At 46.2% G+C, this 24,276-nt stretch overlaps 1 protein-coding gene across 1 annotated transcript in view; it reads right to left on the bottom strand.

The window, feature by feature from the left end:
* LOC142995329 (serine/Arginine-related protein 53-like) overlaps positions 1 to 22,082 on the bottom strand; it is a 32,705-nt gene extending 10,623 nt beyond the window's left edge. The window contains exons 1-2 of the mRNA XM_076146330.1: positions 22,064 to 22,082; positions 14,321 to 14,392 (exon numbers count right to left, since the gene is read on the bottom strand). Of these exons, the coding sequence (XP_076002445.1) occupies positions 14,321 to 14,392; positions 22,064 to 22,082 (91 nt within the window). The remainder of the gene's footprint in view (positions 1 to 14,320; positions 14,393 to 22,063) is intronic.
* Positions 22,083 to 24,276: the final 2,194 nt, after the last annotated feature.

Consider the following 24,276-nt stretch of genomic DNA (forward strand, 5'->3'; position numbering starts at 1 on the left):
CTCCTCTCTGCACGGCAGTAAAGATGTGTAATTCAATGCTCAATTTAGGCCCGTCTCAGTGGAGATTTTTTTGCCTGCTAATTGATAGAAATTAAGCCATTAATCAAGCCACTAGCCATCATTCAACCCGGGGAAGATGAATACAAACTTTCATAATAACCACCTTCCCCATTTTAGCCCTCATTAGCATTAATTTTTAATGCAATTATGCTATTCTTTTACACTGAGCTCATAAATTACTGCTCTTTTGTTGCTGGCTGGCCTTGTAAAATCCAAAGTAATGCTTTGTCGTCTGATCTTTAAGGCAATTACTGGCTTCTTCACTCTTTTATCTCCCTGCATTTCCAATAACCTGCTCTCTAATGATTTATCTCCACTGGACCCCCCCCCCCCCCCCCCTCCTCCCCCCTCCTGCCAACCCATCCCCTTCCTCCCCGTTTCCCTCTCTGCACCGCCGGACAAACTGCCCCCGCTGCCAGTCTGCGCCTCCAAAGCCCCCCCAACCGCCCACATCCTCCTCGTCTCAGATTCATCAGGCACCATCACACACACTTACCTCCACCAGGTTCTGTGTATTAACATTCATGTGCGGGTGAATGTTTGTGTCAATATGTGTGTGTGTGTGTGTTGGGAGGGCAAGTGCACAAAGAATCGCACAAACACGCACCGGGCTTTACTCCATCTAACTTTTCTATCTCCTTTAGTCATTTTCCAGCTCGCCCTTCATTAGTGGAAATATCGCTCCAGCACCGGCGACAACACCTGGGGAACGCCAAGGTAAGAGCCCGGCGCTCCATCTCTCTCTCTCTCTCTCTCTCTCGCTCGCTCAGCTGGTCTCCTGTGGGCCTTACCTGTAGGCTAGCTGCTCTTGTTTATGTAACCCCTGAGCTGGGTAAATGCACACAACACAACACAACACACGCGCACGCACGCACACGCAAGAACGCACACACAGACACTCTACTCTCGCAAAGCTTGGCATCAAACAGCCAAGTTAAGCTGAGCGGGGCTGTGCGCTCGGGGCGATAAGAGGAGGCTCCGGTCGGGCCCCTGTTCTCAGCAGCATCCTGAGCTGCATCAAAGCCCTGCGCCGTTGCGATTCTCCAGGCCCAAACAACAGGCAGCGTCGATGCGTGCCAGGGAACCGGACCAAACAACAACACAAAACAACCAAACAATAGGTTACTTATTAAAATCCAAAGTGATGAGATTTCGTTATCAGCACCAGATGACTCCAGGCGAGACGTTTTTTTTTTGCGGCGCAGATAAGCATTTCCATTACACTGTCATTAAAACAAACAAATTAAGGAATCTAATGTGTCTGCACATGTCCTCGCTAATGAGATATTGTGTTGATATGGAAACTTAAGCCGTCAAATCAAACTCACTCGCTTACCCAAAACACCGACCAAACAACACCAGAGGGCTGCGCAGGAAGCCAGACGGCCGGCCAACTTGTGTTATTAAAAAGGTGTCCTGCCGCGGGGCCTCGGTTAGGTAATACTTTTAGACTGTATCGATCAGGAAGCCGCTGACAGGTTCTGATGTTAGCCCTGGAAATGCATCAAGTAGCTAATGAGCAGCTATTAGGCCCATCGATTAGCTGATTTCAATTGATAGCTAGCAGGCCAAAGCTGCACGTCAATATTTGCATAACTAATACGCCAGGGCTCCGGACGCTGAAAAATGAGAGGGGGAGGGAGGGAGGGAGAGAGAGGGAGAGAGAGAGAGAGAGAGAGAGAGAAAGATAGATAGAGAGAGAGAGAGAGATAGAGAGAGAGAGCAGGTGACGGATGAGCGAGACTCGGGAGCAGCGTAGGAAATGACCAAAGGCAAAATCAACCCGATATTCTCTGTTTTTATGTCGAGCATTCAGGTTGCTATGTCAACGATTGAGATGCATTTTGCGTGGAATTATGGGAGTTGTTGTTGTTGTCGCCAGCCTGCAAAAAAGTACAGATTACTTGGCTCACTTTAAGACGTTTATATTTTTAGTTCACAAAGTGCCCAATTTCAGTCAGCGAGGGCAAAAAATTACCCAGCATGCTCAGGGATACGAGTAGAGAACCTACATGAACAATCAAAACAACCCACGTGTAAAGCTAAACCAGCGTATACCAACCACCCATGGTGCTTTGCAACAAGATGTGCGGCTGTGTATGCTGATGCCTGTCTGGCTGCTGGCAGGGGGTCAACAGGTCGCGCAAAATGAAGGAAAAATTCTGACAGGCTGAGCCAGATGTCCCGAGTGTGTCCCCAAGGAGGCTGTGTATGGATGTATGTTTGTAAGTGTGTGTGTGTGTGTGTGTGTGTGTGTGTGAGAGAGAGGAGGGAGATGTCCAATGACAGAGCAGCTGGCTAAGCTGCTCTAATGTGCGCTCCCATGAGACAACACGCACACACATAATACGCACTCATTCATATAGTACCCACAACCCCCCCCCCTGAAAAAAGCCACCCACGCCCATAACCCGCGTCTTCCCACAATGCACCTTACGCCACAATACAGGCGTGGGGACAAGTGATCCCTGTGGTGCTCACCTTGTTGTCATGGTGTCAACTGGTCTCTCTGGAGGCTCCTGCTGAGTCCTGTCACTAAACTGCTCTGTGGTAACATCAAGAGTGTGTGGCTCCAAAATGTGAGTAGACACAAACAACAACGAGCCAAAACTAAAAAAATGTTTTGAAGATCTCATACATGTGAACACGCATGTGACAAACCATGTTTCCATCTTTACAGGCCCCTGGCTCGCTGAATATCAGATCTACAAAACTGTCCTGCATACAGTATAGAAGCTCACAAAGTTGAGTAAAAATGGGTGTGTAAACATTATGAGAGATTGCGGTTTATTGGCTACATTAAGGAAAATCCACTTGGCATCAGGAAATGAAGAGCAGTGGTGTCATATGCACACACACACACACACCCAGCTAGCATCTCCCAATGATAGTGATCTCCCACTCTTCAGTCAATAAAGGTCTGCATGATGAATTAAAGAGCCAAACAAACTGCTAATGAGACGACGAGGAAGAAGCGGCGGCGGCCACGTGCCGTGCCTTCTTATCTCCTCCCTGCATCTCCGCTCGGCCCCTCCCTCCTCAACGCTTCCCTCCCGTCATTCAACTCCCCTCTGCTCATCATTCCTCTCCTTAAATGACCCCCGCTTAAATTACTCTACGCTCTTCCAGCGCGCACTGAAAGCTCCCGCGTCCGCAATTAAATGCGTTTTTAGCCTGCCGCCGTCTGTCCTCCATGATGGATTCAGAGAGGGAGGGGAGGACGACGCGTTGGCCCCAGTCTGTCCGTCCATCCGTCCATATACTTGTCTGTTACACACATCTCATCAGTCGATTCCGCCTTCATTAACATTGCACTAACTGACCCTAAAGCAGCGTTATATGATTTATTTTTACAACGCTGATGGGACAAAAACTTTCCAACATTCCAGCTTAGCCTGGCACAAACGACAGCCCAGGACCGGGCGACGTACAGTATTGGTTACCGATGTATTCACGGGGTACGACATGTATTTATTTACATTCAAATGTACAAATACAGCTTCCAATTTGAACCCCGGGGGGCAAACATCTGGAAAACTGGAGCAAACAAATCCAGAAATGGAGTTTTCTGACCGCCGCTGGAACGTCAGAGCGATGTTTAGTCGAGCTCAGATTCCTGTTTGTTTGTACGCGTGCGGCGACAGACACGCACGCCGCGCTTTATGGCATCTCACGGCTACAAAATTAAAATCTCTGGGATTGTCACCGCCGTCAAATGAAATAAATAACCACCAGACGTAATCAGACTTCAGTGATAAAACGCCAAAGCACTGATTAGATTAGAAAAAACTTCATTATTCCTGCAAGGTGAGAAAACGCTCTTCCACGGTGTTACATAACTGCCAAGATAAACATAAAGCAAGAAGTGAGATCACATAAACATATAGGAGGCAGACTGCAGCTGATCGTTCCGACTTGAGAATGAATCGTAGCGTAGAAGAGAAGAGAAAATACAATAATATAAGTTATCCAGACTTGGGTAAACCAATAGTTATCTAAAATAAGATTTTAAGGAAGGATGACTTCCATCATATAAGGGCAAAGTCACACACAGTTAACTGACGGTGCTGAGGTGCTCTGGTTGGCCCGTACAGGAAGTGGCAGAGGAATACTTTCCATTGTTTGGTATGGAAACGCTTGGCAGTTGCTCAACGCTTCAGCTTATGGGCGGCAGAGCTGCATGAGACATCGTTGTGAGAGTAGTGCAGAAACACACACACACACACACACACACACACACACACACACACACACACACACACGTATCGGTGAAGCTGGAGCAGGATACAGAGGATGCTACGTTTTCGCGTCTCGATTAATTGCAGGAGAAGAAGAAAGCTAAACGCTGTAAACAGAGAATGTAAACAAGACAGGTTTCAAGTTTATCAAAACACCGTTTAATGTGGGAGAATAAAGCACTCAACGTGTTTGTTCGACCTTAATGACACGAGCGGCACGAGTTTGGGGAGAAACAGTGAATGTAAACAAAACAGCTTGTTTACAATGAGGACATTTAAACAAGCATCCACTGCATACACACTGTATAAGCATTAACTATTTATCTGTAAGTCGAGCTCAGGCTGCACACAGGGCTAACCAAAACCAGGTGTGTGTGTGTGTGTGTGTGTGTGTATAGGTGTGTGTGTGTGTGTGTGTGCGTGCGTGTGTGTGAGCAGAGTGTGAGTGTAAGCTGATGTCCCGTGCCTGGGCAGCATCACAGAATCTCATTAAAAAGTGAAGCTTTCACAGGCTGAGCGGTGACATCTTCAAGATCACAGACGCTTTGCTCCGTCCGCCGGCGCGAGAGGAGCGTCGGTGGTGCGCTGTTAAAAGTTTGGATTCCCCGGTTAATTCCCCGCGCGACACTCAAATAATATCACACGTTCTTAAAATATATGTTTAGTGTGTTCAGACCGGCTCGGGAAATTCAGCGCGGGCTCTGTTCTTGTTCCACTTGAAGGGGCGCGCATGTTGAACTTTGAGCCCGTTTCTCATATTTGTTTAATAAATCATTTGTGAAACTGGATGAGCGCGGAGCTGTTTCACTGTGATTACAATGTGGAGTCCTGCCCTGCCCTTTACCAGAAATAACAAGCATTTGACTGCATTAACTTGATGTTAAACTAGGGCCGTGCGAGTGTGTAGTGCCTGAGTGTGTGTGTGTGTGTGTGTGTTTGTGCACGCTGGGAAAAGTGCATCCGTCTTCATTTCCCATCCCAGGCTGGTCAGCAGCTCTTTTATGAACAGCTCCGTAATTAGAGAAACACCAAGCAACTAATTACTTAATTGGAGCAAGGTCTTTAAAATGAAAATGATGTAATCCGAATCCAGGAAAAGGGACCAATTTTCACATACGCTAATGCATGAACACACACACACACACACACAGAGGCCAAGAGTTTTCTGGATGTGGAGCCATCAAACAACCAACTCTAATGTTGGGCAGTAATTGATTTGCCTTTCGCTCTCCCTCAGTGTGTTCATGTGTGCAACTGTGTGTGTGCGTGTGCTTCTATGTGAGAGAGAGAGATGGAGGGAGAGAGTGAGCGAGAGAGAGAAAGGGGGAGAGAGACAGAGAGGGAGAGAGGGAGAGAGAGAGAAAGAGAGAGTCTTGTTTGTGTGGTCTGCTGCAAACTATATTAGTAAAGGTCATGGCCGTGTGTGTGTGTGTGTTAGTGTGTCTGAGTAGTAATTAATTAGGCAAATGCCCCCACCCACTCTTCTCCTGACCTCGTTGTAGTCTAATAACCTTGGCGCGGCGTAATATATCACCTTCCCTTTTCTATTGCACTCTGCTTTATTAAAAGGAATCCTGAAAAAAAAATGACTGAACCACAAAACATCATCAAGCGCCAAACCCGCCGCTGAGGAAGCGTTTCCGTTGTCGTTGTGACATTAACACTGTTACAGTTGTCAAGATTTGTGTGCCGATGTTTGATAAGGTGTTGGTGGTTGGATTGAATAGTAATGCCGCTCTGTTCATGTGTGTGTTTGGTGTGTGTGTGTGTATGTGTAAAATTTGGTGCTTTCATGTAGTTGGCGAAGCCCGGTTCCTCTGTTACACCATGTAGCTCCACCAAAAGCACCATCAAATAAATGTACCTTACTCCACCAATGCTTAATGAGGTGCCACTGACCCTCCCCAACACACACACACACACACACACCCCTAACACTGCATGTCGGGGTTCTCTCATCCACAATTCTCACACATCGTTTAAAAAGGGACACAAAAAGCCCATATTACTGCCCCTAATACACATTCACACACATGCACACACTTCAGTGACCTCTGATGTCTAATGACAAACCTTGCGGGGGCGACCACATGGCCAGAGCCACCCAGGACGCCGGCGCTTTGACCCACAACAGTCTGCGGGTGTGTCTAATCACAACAAGCCTGACCACCCTGACAGACTTCACAGGCTACGCTACCGCTGTGTGTGTGACCATGTCCAGACATACACCAGTGTGTGTGTGTGTGTGTGTGTGTGTGTGTTTGGACATGTTGTTGTTTTTGTTCCATTTTTAGATCACGTCTCACCTTAAGTTGGGCAACATCCGTTTAATTAAACTGTGAAGATTTTGATCAGAAGGTGAAGAGGAATAATTCATGATGATGTAAAACGCTATCATCTTTTTCAGAAAGTGGAACGTATTGGGACAGATTTGGACGTCCAGTATAGGTTTTAATTTTTGCAGCATAATAACCCGAAAAGCTTAATGGAATGAGAAATATATCAACCTGGTGACCGGAGCGCCAGGCTGCTGAATGGACGACGTACGGCCCGGTGGCAGGAGGTTAATTGATCGGCGTGACCTGAGAAACGATTACCCATCACAGGGGGTAAAAGGTAACTGTCAATCATCTGTCCACTTGACCCGAACGAACACAAGACGGAAGCTCGCCGTGGTCAATCTTTGCTGCAATGTTAGGCTAACGGCCGGGTTAGCTCCCCTGCTAACGTGTAAACCCCTGTGGAGACGATTAAGCTGCAGGGTCCGCAGAGAACAAAGTGACAGCCACACTGGGCGGCGTCAGCATCCCATTAGCCCCCGAGGACAACAAAGGGGTCACGCGGGGTTTGGTAGAATTCAGGCACGTTTCGCCTCGGACAGGAGGTCACCTAATCGCAATGCCGAGCCATCTCCGAGGGAGGAGGAGGAGGAGGACGGGAAGGGGAGGGGGGTGGAAAAAAATCAACTTTAAATTTGCAGTGATGAAAAATCAATAAAGCGGTAATTGCTTGGCTTATCACCGCGCAATGAAACAAATTGGGAGGAGAAAGAAGGGGAGGGGGGGGGAGGAGCTGGCGTCCACGCCGCGCTGCCATGCCGGGGCGTGAGCGCGGTGAGACAGAGGAGAGAGGAGTTTGGGCTTCAGTGGGCCAAGGCAAGGAGGGGAGAGAAAAAAAAGGTCTCCTCGTGATAATTAAATCTTCTCACACTGATTTTCTGCCAAATTTATTTCCCCGGGGACCATAACTCTGATTCAGTGCTTACAAGCCAGGCATAACTAATCATTCCAACGTGGTGGGGGGTGGGGGGGGGGGGGTGGGGGTGGGGGTTGGAACCACAAACCTGAATGAATAGAAAGAGGAGAGGAGAAAATAAAAAGGCAGTTGGCGAGACCGACTCTGTGACACTATTCATCAAATCAATCATTATTTAGGCAAGGGGGGGTGAGGGGGGAAAGAGTTCTGTAGCGTTTATTAGATAGACCTTTAAAAGCGAAGGCGTAATTGATTGTCAGCGTTGGTTCCTTCGCTATACGTGTAGACAAAACGTCCCTTAAATCCCAGGGAACAGACGGGGAAGCCGCGAAAGCCGATGAAGTGTCGGCTCAATATTCCTTTGACTGTCCCGGGCATGATTGTGTTGAACATAATAACACAACAAATAAGGCCATTTATCTGAAGTAACGACAGGAGATGCTGCTAACTCCACTAATCAATACCCAATCCATACAAACCGGATTTTCTTACATCAAAATCACTGAGACGGATCTTCCTTCAGTGCAGAGTGCACAAGAGCAATACGCAGCGTTCCCCGGAGCCCTACGGTGGATCGTATCGCCGCTGGAAAACGACACAGCTTAAAAAAAAAATACAACGTATAATGGGATGCTGGGAACGATAATTATAGCTGGGTCTAACTCGGAGCCTCTCCTCATTGCGTAATGCCCTGCGTTTGAGTTAATGTGATGAGATAATGGACACCAGATCACTCGTGTTTATCAGCGGTTACATTTCGCCGCTTGTCCTTCAAAACGGCAGGCCGAGCGGCGTCGACGGCGGCGCGGCACGGCGGCGCGGCACGGTGCGCCGTGGCCCCGGTAATTAAAACATTTAAAGCAGAAGCCAGCACCCCCCCCCAACCCCCCTGCCCGCCCGTGCTCCCGGGGTGTGATATGGGGGTCACGCGCCTGTAGATTCTAATTTGTGCGCCATTTGTATTCATGACAGGCACGTGCTAAATATTTAACAGCAGCCCGGCAGGAGTTTGTATTGTTAGGCTTTCCAGGTCAAATAATTTGATTTCAAGGCAGATTACATTAAGCGTCAATGTCCAAGCCACCACTCTCACTTGGCTCTCATTTCCTGTCTTTTATTACAGCCGAGATAGGCCGCAAAACAAGACTGGGGTAAGGCTCTGGATTATACCAGAGCTCGTTATCGGTGGATTAGTTATTATTTTCAATTAGAAAAAGGGATCACGTCGTTTATTACGGAGGCGCGCGTGCGCCCACGCCGCCGCCGCCGCGTGCAGCCGCTTTCCGACGCCGATCGTAATGAAGGTGTGAGGGGGAAATTTTAGCTGACTGACAAATTGTTCGGCAGAGCGCGTAATGGCACCTAACGAGAGAAACGTTATTTCACAGGAAGGAACACCCACAATGATGTTTGGCTCATATTGATGATCCCTGACTGAGAATCCCTGCAGCTGCTGCTTTCAATTCTGCCGTTCGGTTTTCATACCTCAGCCAAGGAAGGTAATGTTTGTTGAGTGTGTGCTGGTGGTTTTGTGTGGTTAGTTTCTATAATTGATTCGATTGTATTTTCAATAATGGCAGCGCTCCATCCACTACAGTTCAGACATGAGTGATTATTGATTTCCCTTAAAATGTCCTAAACTAATACGTAAAGATGCAGACATCACTGAAGTTTGCAAGATCAATGAGTCAGATTATAACAAATGTACAGAGAAATGCAGGTTTTGAGGGCAGTGTGTGGCCTTGGCGGAGTTCTGTGCTGTCTTGAGTGCTTTGCTGTTTGTATCGGGGGCTAGAAACCAAATCCAGACATTCTCCTCCGTTTCAGCCGAGGCCCAGCGGTGATTGACAACAGAGCTAGTTAAACGGTGATGAGGCGTTAATGGATGCTAGGTCGAGGAAGAGGGGAGGGGCGGGGGGGGCCTGCGGCTGAATATTTAATGGTCATATAATTCCGGAACACAGACACACACAGTCAGGTACACACCCAACCCATGACCTGTCCTACACACCACGTAATTAGGGAAACAGTCCTTTCGTTTTACTGCCAAAAGAGCAAACGGTAGGTATATATTCCCCTAATGATATGGGTTAAAGAGCTATTATACGTCTCATTAAAATATATGATCTCCCAATCTGGTGGTGGTTTGAGGTAATGGGGACAGAGCGGCGTGGGGGCTAAAATACCATCTGTAAGCTATAGGGGAGAGTCCAATCCATATCAACATAATTCTGTATGTTAGAAAGGAAGCTGCAGAAGATGAGAAGATTAACGTGCGCGGCCTGGTAAATGCTACCAGGGACACTGAACTTGCCAGAGGACGCTGACGGTGTTGGGAGTTCTGAAGCAGAGTTATCAAGCGACCTGACAACCTGACACTGCTTCTCATTTGGACTGGTTCACGCCACTCCTTTCTTTCTTAGCTTTACTGGAGAAAAAGATGAAGGAAAATCAGGAGGAATTAACACGGATAAGATAATTTAGCCAACTGGCCCTGTTAGTTTGTGCGATGAGCTGCTGTGGTTAAGCGGTTAATGGTCAAGTGCGTCTGCTCTCCGCACACTAGAGAAACAAAGACGCTGTGAAACTCTTTAAGAGGCTACATCTGATTGGATTTGAAAACCTTCCTGCAGCGTGAACCAGGTTGAATCAGATTCACAATGGACCAGAATCCAGACTCTCCAAAATCACAAGATGAAACCTGTTAACTGGTCATGCGTGATTGCAGATATTAAAACACGTGACATGTTTATGAGTTGTGTTCAGGCAGCTCTGACGGGCTTCTGAGCAGATTGGAAGGAGGCAAACCTTAAGAACCGAGGCAACGAAGAGGGGAACCTGGGCCCAAAATTGTCTTAATCATCTGCCGCACACACACACACACAGCACATCTGAATATCTGACTCAGTTATCTGTACGTTTTAAGCGGCGAGGATGAAATGGAGACGACACACTGACATTTCTCCTTCTCATATCTCACATCCTCCGACCTTCTCTCCATCAAACCTCTGTCATTCCCACCCCCCATTTACATACAGGGAGAGGGACAGGATATTAGAAACACCTCTCACTATACTGCAATCCAATACAACACCGGCAGAAAATACAGCTTCAACAGAACCATGGTGTTGAATCAACACCCCTCTGATGCTGTGTCAACAACGGGAAGCCTCACAGAGGATTTATTGCAGGGCTGTTGGATTGGATTGCACTGAATTGTACAGACGTACCTAATAAACGGACTATGGAGTGTGTGTGTGTGCGCTGAGCAGGTGTTTTTTCGGGACGTTCAAGGAACCAGGACCCATTTTAGGAGAAGATTCACTACAAAAACCTGAATTTGCATGATTGTTGAAACTAGTGTGACAAAATACGACCAACAAATATCAATTCAGGGGTTTTGACTTCAAGGCGGTTGAACATGTTTGTCTCCTGATACACTCTACATTCCCTGACCTTTCCAGAACTACTTTGTTTTCTTAAAACATTTCCAAGGCATTAAAAGTGCAGTATTTTATAAACGCAGTATTTTCTAGACGGTAGAAACGCTGGATCTAAGCCCCTGCAAACGTTCAAAAACATAAATATAAATACATACAGTGCCACGGCAGCACAGTGGGAGCCAGGCCACGTTGCCCTGGCAATCGTTTCATCTCATTATTGTTGGACATGCTACGTTAGCTAAACGCCTCCTGGGCTCACAAGCGGCGTCTCTCAGCTTTAATAGGCACCAAACTAACAAAGACGTTGGCCTCCCCTCTCATTCCCACACCCTTTCATATCACAAGTTTCCTTTTTTCAACCACTAGCATCATCTGGCTACCCTTAACCACAGAGCCAAACACTCCTTTAAAGTGGAGACTACTTTGTTAACTGATGACCACGGGGCCAGTTATTGATCCTCTTCCTCTCACTCAGGGAACCCGGCTGATAAAGCTTCTCTCTTCTCGCAGGGGCTGTGCGGTACGCAGCCACAGTTCGCAAACAATAATAGCTTGCATATCATAGCGCTCACATGAATCCGATCTCGGCGGTTTCGATTAGGGATAAACTAACTCAAACGCAGTGCCGGTCCAGGATGCGGATCTATTTATGAACGAGGCGTGTGGGTGGTAGTGTTCTTCTCTTCTCCTCTCCCGTCTCTTTACAGCTTTTCTCATTTTAGCACTTTTTGCGGTTCAAATGTAAACTTTCTAGTTGCGTTGACCTCTAGGAGTCCATTTGGGGAATATGGAGACCCCTGGTGATCTGCTGTTTGACTATCCTACTTCAGCTAGGAAGGTCAGCTGAGGATTAGTGTGTTATGTAGCGTCTCTCATTACTGGGGTAAGGTTACGCATCAGGGCCACTTTGTCCAACGTCTCAAGACATTGAAACTAGAAGGATATTTACTAAACTTACATTAAATTACAGCCCCGGACCCAAAAGTTTGTGCTGTGTGGTATTTATTTAGTAGACTGGCTTTTGTTTCTGACTCTTTATCCTGACGTGTGGCATCACAAAGGCTTGATGCAAACAGAAAATATCGGATCTATCTTTCAAAATGTGCAAAAAGAAGTGTGTGTACTTGCTTGAGGTGGCTGAAGAAGAGGCAGTGTGTCTCAAACTCACATATTTGCAGAATTAAAAAGGAAACGGGATTCACATTTGACATCCCGGCCGCAGTACACAGCTGATGGAAACACTCTCTTTACACTAATTCAAATATTTGATTTTAAACACACATTTATACATCTTACATAGGAAAATCCCACACACAAAAGGCATCAGGCCAAACACAGTTTTCAGTGGTTCTGCATATGTGGAACCAAACTTCACTGTAGCCATTTAGTAAATACACATTTTACTCCTTTGCCGCTTAAAATACTGCTGCAGACTCTTTGGCCTTTGTAGGGAATAGAATAAAATAATCATCTTGCACCGTTTACGGCACCTCTCCACCACGCAGGCAGCGCTACACCTCATTTACCGCGAAAGTGGACCATGGAGAGGAGGATGAGGTATCACTGAGCTGAGGTGAGAAAGAGTCAACAGATTCCAAAGGAGAGGATTCATTGCAGTGTCGAACTTTGCATAGGAAACCTATTTACCCAGGAGCCCCGCAGCAAAGTGAAGTCGAGAGAGAGAGAAGAGCGAAGGAGGAGGAGGGAAATAGTAAGAATGAGAGAGAGAGGGAGAGGGCGAGAGAGAGGTGGAAATGGCTGATGAGGACAAATGGAGGTGGGAAGAGTGAGCGGTGGGAGACAGAAAGTAGGAGGAGATAACAGAAAGAGGAGGGAGGATGAGACAGGATGAGTACTGGACGGAGGGGAAAAAACGAATAATATAGTGCGAGCAAGGCGGAGGAGGCAAAACAGAGAAGAAGAAGAAGAAGAAGAAGAAGAAGAAGAAGAAGAAGAAGAAGAAGAAGAAGAAGAAGAAGAAGAAGAAGAAGAAGAAGAAGAAGAAGAAGAAGAAGAAGAAGAAGAAGAAGAAGAAGAAGAAGAAGAAGAAGAAGAAGAAGAAGAAGAAGAAGAAGAAGAAGAAGAAGAAGAAGAAGAAGAAGAAGAAGAAGAAGAAGAAGGAGGAGGAGGAGGAGGAGGAGGAGGAATTCTTTCCATAACCCAGAGACCAAAGCAAGTTTGCAGGGCTAATTAGTTTCTGATGGCTGGACTTTCATTTGGCCAAAAGGTCAGCAAACTTTAAAGGTCACGCAGCCGAGCCTGCTCGACCAAACACACACAGAGAGAGAGAGAGAGAGAGAGAGAGAGAGAGAGAGAGAGAGAGAGAGAGAGAGAGAGAATATAAAATACCAACACACACACACACACACACACACACACACACACACACACACACACACACACACACAAATATTAGATATTCTCATCTATATCATGCTCTGGTCCAAACAGGGGCCCGAGTCATTATTCAATCTAAGGGCTTTTATTACTCTGAGCATATCCACTGCAAATTACTCTTGACTATATCTGAATGTATATCGTGTATGTGTGTGTGTGTGTGTGTGTGTGTGTGTGTGTGTGTGTGTTGTGTCAGCGGGGGGGTTGGCTCACGTTAGCAGGATGAATTTACTGGCTGCGATGCTAAGCACATTTCACATTCCCGCCCGGCCCGTCTCCTCATGCATGTTTATGTAGATTGCAGACGTCTTAATAACACAAAGCGGCGCTGACGCTGTGCAAACTGTTGATGAGTTTAAGGAGGAATGTAAACGCCTTAATGCCACTTGTTAGATCTATTAGGTGTTAAACTGCAACACCTGCACAGCGGCAGAGAGAGTGGGAATTTTTCCAAACTAAAAACACCATTTGGTTTTTTAATTTTGTCAGCTTGCATAAATTTCATACTTTGTCCATTGAAATCTTTAGAGGACTTGTTTTGCTGCACACATATGGTCTTGTGTTTAGAGCAGCTGATCTCCACGCGGTTAAAAACAATGATGTCAAAGCTGGATGCTGAGCGACAGATGTTTGCCAGCCGAGAAAAAGATTCTTGTAGTTTTTCTGTTTTTCACTCTTCAAAAGCAATATTGACAGCTATCTGATGGAGGAGATGCTAAATACCTCACTAAGCAGAACAATTGTTATTGTTTTGATTGTTTGTCTGTCAACAAGCTTCGGCGATTTATTCTGTGTTTTTCTTTGTGGCTGCGTTGTCATTTTAGATCCATTATAACTGGCCTCGGATTAGTTCACCAGTTGCTGTTTTGGGGTTACGCACACTCACAGACAAACGGACAAACACACACACACACACACTGGACTCACGGTCTTCCAGCTTCTTCCGGGCGTCCTCCTCTCTTTTGGCTACTTTGGCCTTCAGCACCTCGTCCGTCTTAGCTGGAAAGAAATGAGCGCAAAGTCAGGGAATCCTCATAACAGACGCATTTATCAATTAATCAATCAGTTTATATGCACTTTTGCAAGATAAAATGCAGTCCAAAGTGCGTTGGAAGGGATGAGAAACAACGCCAAGCATAATGGAGTCAACACTGAGACCACAGGGAGAAGAGAGAAGTCATAGAATAAAATAAAACATGAGATCAATAAAGAATAAATACATTTAAATAAAATAAATGAAACTAGACAAACTAATAGAAACAAAAATATCATTTAATTAACCATTTAAAGATAAATAAAAGAAAATGGGATTAAAAACTCAACTAAGAGCATAAAACATTCAATAATAAACAAAAACATAAGAATTCTACTCATACTGTAAATAGCATAGTATAGTTTACCATAGTATGTTGTAAGTATAGCTTACAACAGTTAAATCAATGAATTAAAACAATGATATTTGCATTTAGTCAATAGAAAAGGCCGTTCTCCAGATAAGCGTTGCGTTCTGAAATGAGACGACACTTCTCAGGCTGAGAGGACGTCATCGCAGAATCAAGGCTCGACGTATAAATCTGCACAAATATGAGTAATCCCTCCTTTTTCCCCCTTTAAGTGCCGACATGGCGGCGAGGAGAGGCGTACGCATCCTCTGCATAATGAAAAGCTTAAGAGGAAGTGAGGCGGCGGGGTAAACACTCGTCGCAGCATTTTGGGCATCTCTCATCGTGAGCCGCGTCGCCTCGGCTCCCTTTTCCTCCGCCTTTCCCCCTGAATAATCAAGATGTTAAGCCGCATTAAAAAATATAATGCCGTGTATGGCAGGACTATCAATACTGCCTCTAAATTAATTACATTTCCGTTGCGGCGCATCATTTATTTCGCAGCGTTAGGGCCTCGGCGGAGCCATTCGCCTTTATTGCTATCTCACTGCTTGATGAGTGAGCTATGTAAAATTGAGTCTCCAATATCATTACACTTAATGAGTTTAAACTTTGAGAAAAAAAGAGGAGAGAGAGAGAGAGAAAGAGAGAGAAATAGAAGACAACAAGCAGAGAAGAGAGCGAGGGGGTGGGGGGGGCGAGAGAGAGAGAGAACCAGAGCGGGCACACTGTTTTTGGGAAGTTAATACAATATGAGAGTGGGTGTAAGTGTTTGTGAGTGCATACAGAATGTTTGTGTTAGGGCACAGCTGTGGGTGTTCCAATGTAGTTTAATGCACCACTTGAGATGCCTGGTGTGTGTGCATGTATGTGCATGTGTGTGTGTGTGTGTTCAGAGGATGAGCTCTTCTTCTATCTGTCTCTCTGAATCCGCACTGCGAGCACACGTCGGTTCGTAACGTGTTACATATGCACAGAAGTGTGTGTGTGTGTGTGTGTGTGTGTGTGTGTGTGTGTGTGTGTGTGTGTGTGTGTGTGTGTGCGGGAGGCCATAGGTTGTGCTCGTCTCTCTGTGACTGCGCTGCTGTTTTTGTTCACTAATTGCCGTAGACAAAGAAGCCGTCACACTGCTGTTACGGCTGGTTAAGTCTGGAGGTTCCGCATCTTTGCTAACAATGATTCTACATGGATGACTGAACCCTGCTCTACCTCCCTCCGCTTCTGTGTGTCTGTGTGTGTGTGTGTGTGTGTGTGTGTGTGTGTGTGTGTGTTTGTAAGTGTGTGCGTAACAAAAGCTTCACCACATAATTCATCCCTGTAATGCAGCCATTATTTAGTAAATGTGTGTGTGCGTGTGTGAGTCCGTAACCAAAGTGTGGACTACATATGTGCGTGTGTGTGTGTGTGTGTTTGTGTTTGTGTGTGAACTCTTCTCTCCCTTCTTCAGTTTCCTCTTTGCTCCGGGCGAGCGGGAGGCAGGTAGGAGAGAGCGAGGTATCGGTTTGATGGAGCAGGGGGGAGGAAGAAGAAGGAGGAGGAGGGGGGGGGAGAGTGAGAGAAAAGGAGGCTGCAGAAGAGGAGAGGAGAGGACAGAGAGAGAGCGAGCAGAGAAACCCTCCACTGCGTTCACGCAAACGAGTGCAAACAACAGGAGCGGTTTGTCGCCCATTTTTTATTGTGTGTGTGTTTGCGTGTCTATTCTGCGCCTCCATCCCTTCATCCCTCCCCGCACAGGTTCTCTCATCCTCTCGCGCTCTCTCCTCTCCTTCTGTTTCGCCCTCTCCCCCCCCCTCCCCGTTTCCATTCTTTCTCTTCTTTCTCTCGCTCATCTCTCCAGTACACTGTGCCCGGGGGCGCTAGCAGCAAATCAAACTGTTTATCCATCTCTCATCAGTGCGCTGCCTCACGGGGCTCCTGCCCCCTCAAAACAATGAAAGCGGGCCCGAGCGCTGAGCCAGGGATACGATTTTAATTACATCAATAAGGACCTCTGCCTAAAAAATAAAAATAAAACCACATAAACACGTTACATGAACGGACGCTGCTGCGCTCTCGTGAAAAAGCCAGTTGGCGTTGGGAGTTTTTAAAAGCACAAACTGACTCCCAGCTCAAAAGTGGACCCCTGTTTTCCCTTTGGTCCTGTTCATCCAGAAACATCAGTCCGTCTGCGTGCACAGGCTGCTTATTGGGAGTATATTTCTTGGCAAGTTAGTGGCTCCAGTTCATTGTAGGATAATTCTGTGATGGACTTTTATTAAAGTGGGTAATAAACGGCCTGATGTCGGGGAGAGGAGAGGCCTTTCACTTCATTTAGACTTCGTTCAGTCTTGGCTGCAGGGGCGGAGGAGGGGATGAGGAGGGAGGGAGGGAGGGAGGAAGGGCAGAGGGAAGGGGAGGAGAGACTCAGCGAAATCGCATTGTGATTATGAGTGTAATTGCAGCTCGGGGGCCCAGGGGCCATGTCGCTCTGATGGCGCTCGAAGATGTTTTATGCACGGCAACAGAGAGGAAGAGGGTGAGGACGAAAGAGGGAGAGGAAGAAGAGGGAGGGAGGGAGGGAGGCAGGCTGCCAGGATATTTGGCACTTGTATTTTTCTGAGACTCTCCTCTTCCATCTCTTTTCTCCTCCTCTCTCTCTCTCCTCTCTCTTGTCCTCCTCCCTTGGCAGGATTAGCTGGGTCTCGTTAGAGGGGAAATGTAATAATGCTCCCACCAGGTGGAATCGGGCCCGCTCCATTATCAGCCGGGAGATGGATGGGCCATGTAGGGCCGGCGGGGGCCACGCACGCACGCAATTTAGATTCAATAAACTGGCAAAGCAAGACCCCCAATCTGATTTATCTCTTACACGCCGCCAATGCTTGCTGCTACGACGCTGATTCCCTATTACCGCTCAGAGAAGGACTATTCATTGGATGTAAGGCGCGGCAGTCGGAGAGGCTTGTCGGGCCCCCGGGACGGTGGCGAAACAGATACAGCAGAGGGTTAATACGTTTACACACAGATAAGCAATTAAATCTAAGGCTGAGGTGAGTTATAGAGTTATTAAGGAGGGATAGGAGGGAGGGAGAGAAGGAAAGAGAGGGATGTTATTCAACACAAGAGTGCGGCAGTTTGGGCCTCGGGCTGGGCACGGCGAGAAAGACGATCGCATTATGGAGTTTGCGGCGCTGAGAGGACCACATAAAAGTGGCGGTGTGCCCATGGTGTTCAATAAAGGTTACACACTCTCAGTCTGTGTGCATGTGTGTGTGTTAGAGTGAATCTGTGTGTGTGTCCAGATCATTTTAGTCCTGTTTCTTAAGTTATTTCAATGCCATTTTTGAATTTTGTTTCTTTTTCAGTTCACTTTTCAGGATGTTTGAGCGTTACTTTTTTAAGTGTCAGAAATTTTTTGAATGTAAACACTCCTGTTGATCCGGTTAAACGTCTTCAGTACAACAAAGCGAATGTTTGACTTCTCCTCCTTTTTTCTCCTTTTTAGAGAGCCGTTATGGAGCAGAGACAGGCTGCTGGGTTTTCATTTAAAAACGATTTCATTTCCCGCCAATTTTTGCTTTGTTAGTTCAGCTTTGAAGTTTGTTATTGCAATTTGAGTATTTTGTGTCTCACGCTCCTAGTTAGTTCGTTTTTTTTTAGAAACGCCTTTGTTACAGTTTTACTTAACAACAATAACCTTGTCATTTGTGCCGGCACATTCATATCGGCCGTGCACCTGAGCAAGCTGTGTGTGCACAAGACTCCACATTTGCCAGCGTGTGTGTGTGTGGGAGCATTATACCGATGTTAGCGGTGGGTGTCATTCCATCCAGCCGCCAATCAAAGTGAATCTGAATGTCAGCAGGAGAGGAGGCGTGATAAATCAGCCTCACACCCAACGACAAACAGAATATTAGAGGCTGCGCCGCGCCATTGGAAAAACGTCCCTTCCAATCAGCTGAGCACTTTACAGTGAAGCTCCGCAGCCTGGCCTCCACCAACACCGAATACCGGAGAGACGGGAAGGAGGGAAAATAAAGAAATAAGAGGCAGACAGGTGAGGACAGGCGGTCGGACAGACAGACATGTAGACACGCTGACAGATAACAAACCTGACAGGCAGAGAGGCAAAACAAAACACATGAACAGACAATGGGACTGGAACACAGCCAGGTAAGCATGCTCACTGATACACAACAGACCAGAGAGACAGACAGACAGACAGACAGATGTGATACGCGGTCCACGTGCTCAAAGAGGGACGCAGCGTTTTGCTCTTCTTCTGCTTTCATAAAGTTACAGGATAGTTTGATAGGTTTGGGAAAGTTATATGCATGTAGTCTAATGCAGGACCAGAACCCAAGTCTCAAACTCGTCATGCCGGTTGAATTCAAAGATTTCATTGTCATTGGAATTCATTCTACCAATGATGTGAACCTGTGAGATGAAGATTCCACGGATGATGAGAGAAGAAGACCTGTGACAGACATGACGCAAACGTGTGCTTAAAGCTTGGCAGCAGTCTTTTTTATATTTTTGACTGTTCCCTGACCTTCTTCCTCTCTAGTTAAAAGCTATAAACAAAGATGAATGAAAGCTAAATGATGGAGGTCACCAAAGATAACAAGTTCAATGGAAAGGGTAAAAAGATTCATTAAACTAAACTGAAAATGAAACAAATTTTCAATATAATGTTCAAATAAAAAGTACTAAAAAAAGAACTAAACGACCTTGCTTCTCAAACACGAGCGCAGAGAAAAACAACTACTAAGCATAATATGCAAAATACAAAAATGAAGAGCAGCATAAATAAAACAAGACAGAATAAATACAGAAAAACAACTGACCGAGTCCGACCAAATATTCAGACATGTGTTCCTGAAATATTAATTGAACACTGTATTGTTATTGTACAGGTTAATGTGATAAGGAAAACAACTCCACCCTGCAACTAACACGGCCGGCGATCACATCTGCTCTTCATCTGACCTCCAAAGACGATACTGAGATTGATGAGCTCATGTGCGCCACCAATCCTGAGAGAGAGATTACGTTCCTCCAAAAACACAAAAATCACTGGTTTCAGCGTATTTTTGACTGGTCAGGTGACAAAACATCAACTGTGAAACAGAATCCACTATCAACGAGTGTGTGTGTGTGCATGATGGAGATGTAGAATCAGAACTCAGGAGGCGGCAGTGTCCAAATCAACCACTAGGTGGCACAAAACACAGGCAACACAACTTGGAGACTCCAGCCAGCCCTCGTGTTTGTGTGAGTGTGTGTGTGTACACTGTAATCTCTATCAAAACCAGTTCACCTGGCTTCATAGTTGTACAGTATAATTTAACAACAGCCACACAAATCAGTTTTAATTATTTAGTAGCCTAATGCAACAGTGAGTTTACATTCTAGACTGTTCATATGTGATCAATGGCCGGCATTAGGCCTGAATAATGTCTACTTGACATAAACACGAGTGTAATGAGTTCAGCTTGATATGATGGCCCTGCTAAAGCTGGAAATCACACACGGAGCAAATTCCTCAGAGCACAAAGCAGGGGACCTCGACCCGAATGATCTTCATCACAGCTTGGCCTCCTGCTTGTTATCAAGAGGATTTAACGACGCCCATGAAATATTTAGAAACCAAACAATTAGAGAGAGATATCTTACAAAATCAATCAATTATTCATTACCAATCGTCTGAAAAGCTTTTTTTTTTTGTTTCACAGCTATGTTCTGGTGCTGGGGGGGGAGCATCAATTAGAGCGTGTACTCTGTGGCGCTGGGATGCATCAGCGATGAGGGATCGCCTGTGTGCGCGCAGGAGCCGGCTGCAAGTAGGCAAAGCTGCATGCTGATAGATCACGTCTGAGCGGAACAAAGCAAGAGGGGAGATTCACTCGCATCAAGTGTGCGCTGAAATGTGACTTTCATACCTGAACTCAATATGCAATAACCTAGACCAACCGAAACCGAGGATTGTAGTCCACTTAACTCCATAACAGACGCTCAGAAATGGATATACAACTGTCATACCAACCAACATGCGGACACAGCCGACAATCATCGCTGCCCTTTCCCTTCCTTCCTTACTTCGTCTCATCCCACAGTCGTGTGTAATCTGCTCTTTTAGGTATGAGCTAAACATTGGGTGACATTGACCTGCACATAATCAGCAATTTACATCACATGGACCCAAGCACGTGGAACCAACGTATAAATTGGCCTAAAGGGATTGAGAAGCGGTCAGCCCTGTGAGGCGATTCAACAAGGCAGCGTCCTGTCAGTAAAAGCAACACAACACGATAAATCCAACACGATCCCTACGTTCCAAACCCCTGTGAGTCACTCTGTAATTTGTTTCAGGCTTTATTTCCTTAGGGTCGAACCTTGCTCTGGAGGTTTTGCAGCCCGGGAACAAGTTTCATATGTGGGCCAAGTGGGTAAATAAGCAGCTGAGCAGTGGGCCTTCGTTAGCATGTGGGTGGCTTGGGCTCCATCACCCTGACCTGCCCCCTCAGACCCCAGGGCAGGAGCGTATCCCACCATTCCACAGCTGCATGGCCGCCCTGAGAGACACAGGTCCTGGACCCGGGGCCAGAGAGGAGAAGGCGGGGAGGAGCGGAGGCCTCCAGCGGTCGAGGAGATCAGAGAGGGAGGTTACTCTAAGGACCGCGCAGCGCTGTGGGCTTGTGTTTGCACGCAAACACATAAACACACCTGACAAAAACACACACACACACACACACACTCACTCACATAAATAGACCAGCGTGTACCGCACACACAAATGCATAACACACGAGCCCCGAGGGGAAAACACACACACTCACAATCAAAACAACAAAGCCTCTTTAACGTAGCCACAAGGTCAAACAGGGGTCAACCTTGAAGCCTCATTGTGGGTAAATCACATGATAAAATTGGAAATGTTTCTGCCTTTTCGGGCTTCCAGTGTATATTAAACAGCAACATTAATGTACAGTGTGTTTACCATCGGCGCTGCGGTTCAGTGGGAGGGTGGGCGTGACTCTTTAGATAGAAACAAAAAGTTCTGTCATGAGAACTTGACTGAGCTGAGTGGGTTTAGAGCACAGCAGAGGTCTTCAGAGGGCAATCAGATCAAATCCATAATGCAGAGATGGCACGGTGAAATATTAAGCATCCCGGGGCCTCTGAATGACATCTCACCCTCAACTTCAACCTCGCCACGTCTCAGCACGCCACTGTCTTCTCCTTCTTCTTCTTCTCCTTGTGCCTGTGTCTTTCTTTTTTCTCCATCTGTTCTGTCTCTCAAACCTACCGCGCTCCTTCTCGGTCATTCGGCAAGAGACGGCGGCGCACCATCGACAGGCAACCGTCACATTTCTTAAAGGTCGACGGAGCAACAGAAAGGAAACGGCACCGGTTTGATCTTACAATGAAGCCAGAGTGATTTACATTGACATCCAAACTAGGTCACTGATGTTGTTGTTTTGTAAGTTGGCCTTCACTTATTGCTCACTTATTCAAATGCCTATAGAGACACAAAACATCTCCAGAATATTGCAAATTACAACACAAGAAAATCAGCTATCTAACTCAACTTACTAAAGCCATGTTTACTGACAACTACAGCACTTTTAGATTGTGTCACCATGTTAATTTTCTGTATTTGTAGTTTCACATATTTCAGTTTCTTCCTGTTGCACTCATTTCAAATGAATCATGTCATGTTTTAATGCAACTTTTAAGCTTCTTTGAAGTGTTCTGCGACATTGTCGAAAGGCAACGTATTATGTGTATGTATGTGTGTGTGTGGGTGTGTGTATCTGTGCATTTATTGCGGCATGAGTGCACTTGAGCGTGCTGTGAATGCAGGAGAATAGACTCCGGCTCCCCTGCTGAAAGCCTGTTGGATGCCATTGTGACGGCACACCACTGAGTGTGTGTCTTGTATGTGTGTTTGTGTGTGTGTGTGTGTGTCTGTGTGTGTCTGTGTGTGTGTGTGTTTGTAGTGGCGGCAAGGGAGTTGGGACTAAAACCTATCAGGACCCCGTGCACATGAAAGGTAAACGGGGGCCGCTAATCGCCCTGCTGACACAAGGAGGTTGAGGAGGGCGGCCACTTAGAAAAGAAAGACAGGAGAGTCGGGTCCCCGGCAGCGTCAATAGGGCTCAACACCGCTGACCACATTAGGGGAACAAACACACTCGGCAGAATAGACACACAAACTTGGTGGTCTCGGCTACTCCCCGTCTGCTCTCTGGTTGGGGCGGCTTGTGTGGTGGATTGGAGTGTAAGACCTCGTAAAAAGACTGGATTCATTTTCTTTTCTCCGTCCAATTCTGTAGATCGACCGGTCCACTATTGAATACAGTGTTTGATTTCTCTCTTTCATTTTTGAGGCCAGGAACAGAATAGATGGTTAGGTTCTCAGAGGGAAGAGGTGACTAAAGCTCCGGTAACAAAACTCTACGTGAACGCAAAAGGGACAAATAAAGAAAAGATTTAGAAAATTAACCACTTAAGCCCTGTGTGTTTACTGTGTCCACATATTTCTGAGCTTGTTCTGTTCCGTTTATTTCGTGGGCACACAGTAATAAATCTGGAACATTCAAAGTGAAGTTTGCTCTGTATTTATTTAGCAGGAAACTGAAAAACACACTTTAGCTCATCCACTCCTGTTCATGTGGGCTGTGAAGTGCTTTGCTTAAGGATCTACGGAGCTACTTTCCCCAGGGAGCACATTTTCTTTTCGTAGGTCAACTGGTGGACGATGAATATTCATGAGTCACGACCAAGAGCACCACTTTGTGATTGGCTGAGCCGGCTTGAATCGCAAATATTCCTCGCCGATGACCTGAACATGACCAGCGATGACCAGCTGAATCAAGACACGGCGTGTTAAAATGGATGAGGCAACCGACATAATTCATGTAAAAAAAAATAGGGAACCTGGAAGTCCTATTTATCATCCGGTTTTTACATTTTCTTCCTGTTTTTACCGATCATTTATAATGTATGACGCATCAAAAACAAATTGGATAAAAAAAATAAAAAAAAAATACTGTGTCTGCTCGGGGTTAAGTGGTTAATACAAGTTCCAACATATTTGACAAATGTTACTTTACTGCAAATTACTAAAATGTGATCTGGCGGAACGCTAAAGGAAAACAGGAGGACCATATTCATGAGGGTGAGGCAGGGAGGGTGAGACAGGGGGGAGGACGAGCGGAGCGAGACAGAGAAAGAGAGAGCCAGGTCGGACAAACGAGGTCCTCTCTTGAAGGCAGCGCTGCATGCTCCCGTCTCTCTTCCCTCTTTCTCATCTCTTAATGCTTATTTTCATCACTTTGCTTAAAATATTGATAATCAATTAGCACTACGTCTGTTTTGCTACAGAATCTGTGTCACGGTCTATCACGCTGTCAGAGCCAATTCGCTGCTCATTCAAAGTTCATTTTTCCTTGGCGGCTCTGTGCCTTTGGAGGAGTCATTACGCAGGGAACATAGCCCGGGGTGCAATCACCTATT

This window comes from Genypterus blacodes, unplaced genomic scaffold (genome assembly GCF_046128005.1).
Source record: "Genypterus blacodes isolate CSIRO-AG114 ecotype Tasmania unplaced genomic scaffold, CSIRO-AGI_Gbla_v1 ptg000032l_1, whole genome shotgun sequence".
NCBI lineage: Eukaryota > Metazoa > Chordata > Actinopteri > Ophidiiformes > Ophidiidae > Genypterus > Genypterus blacodes.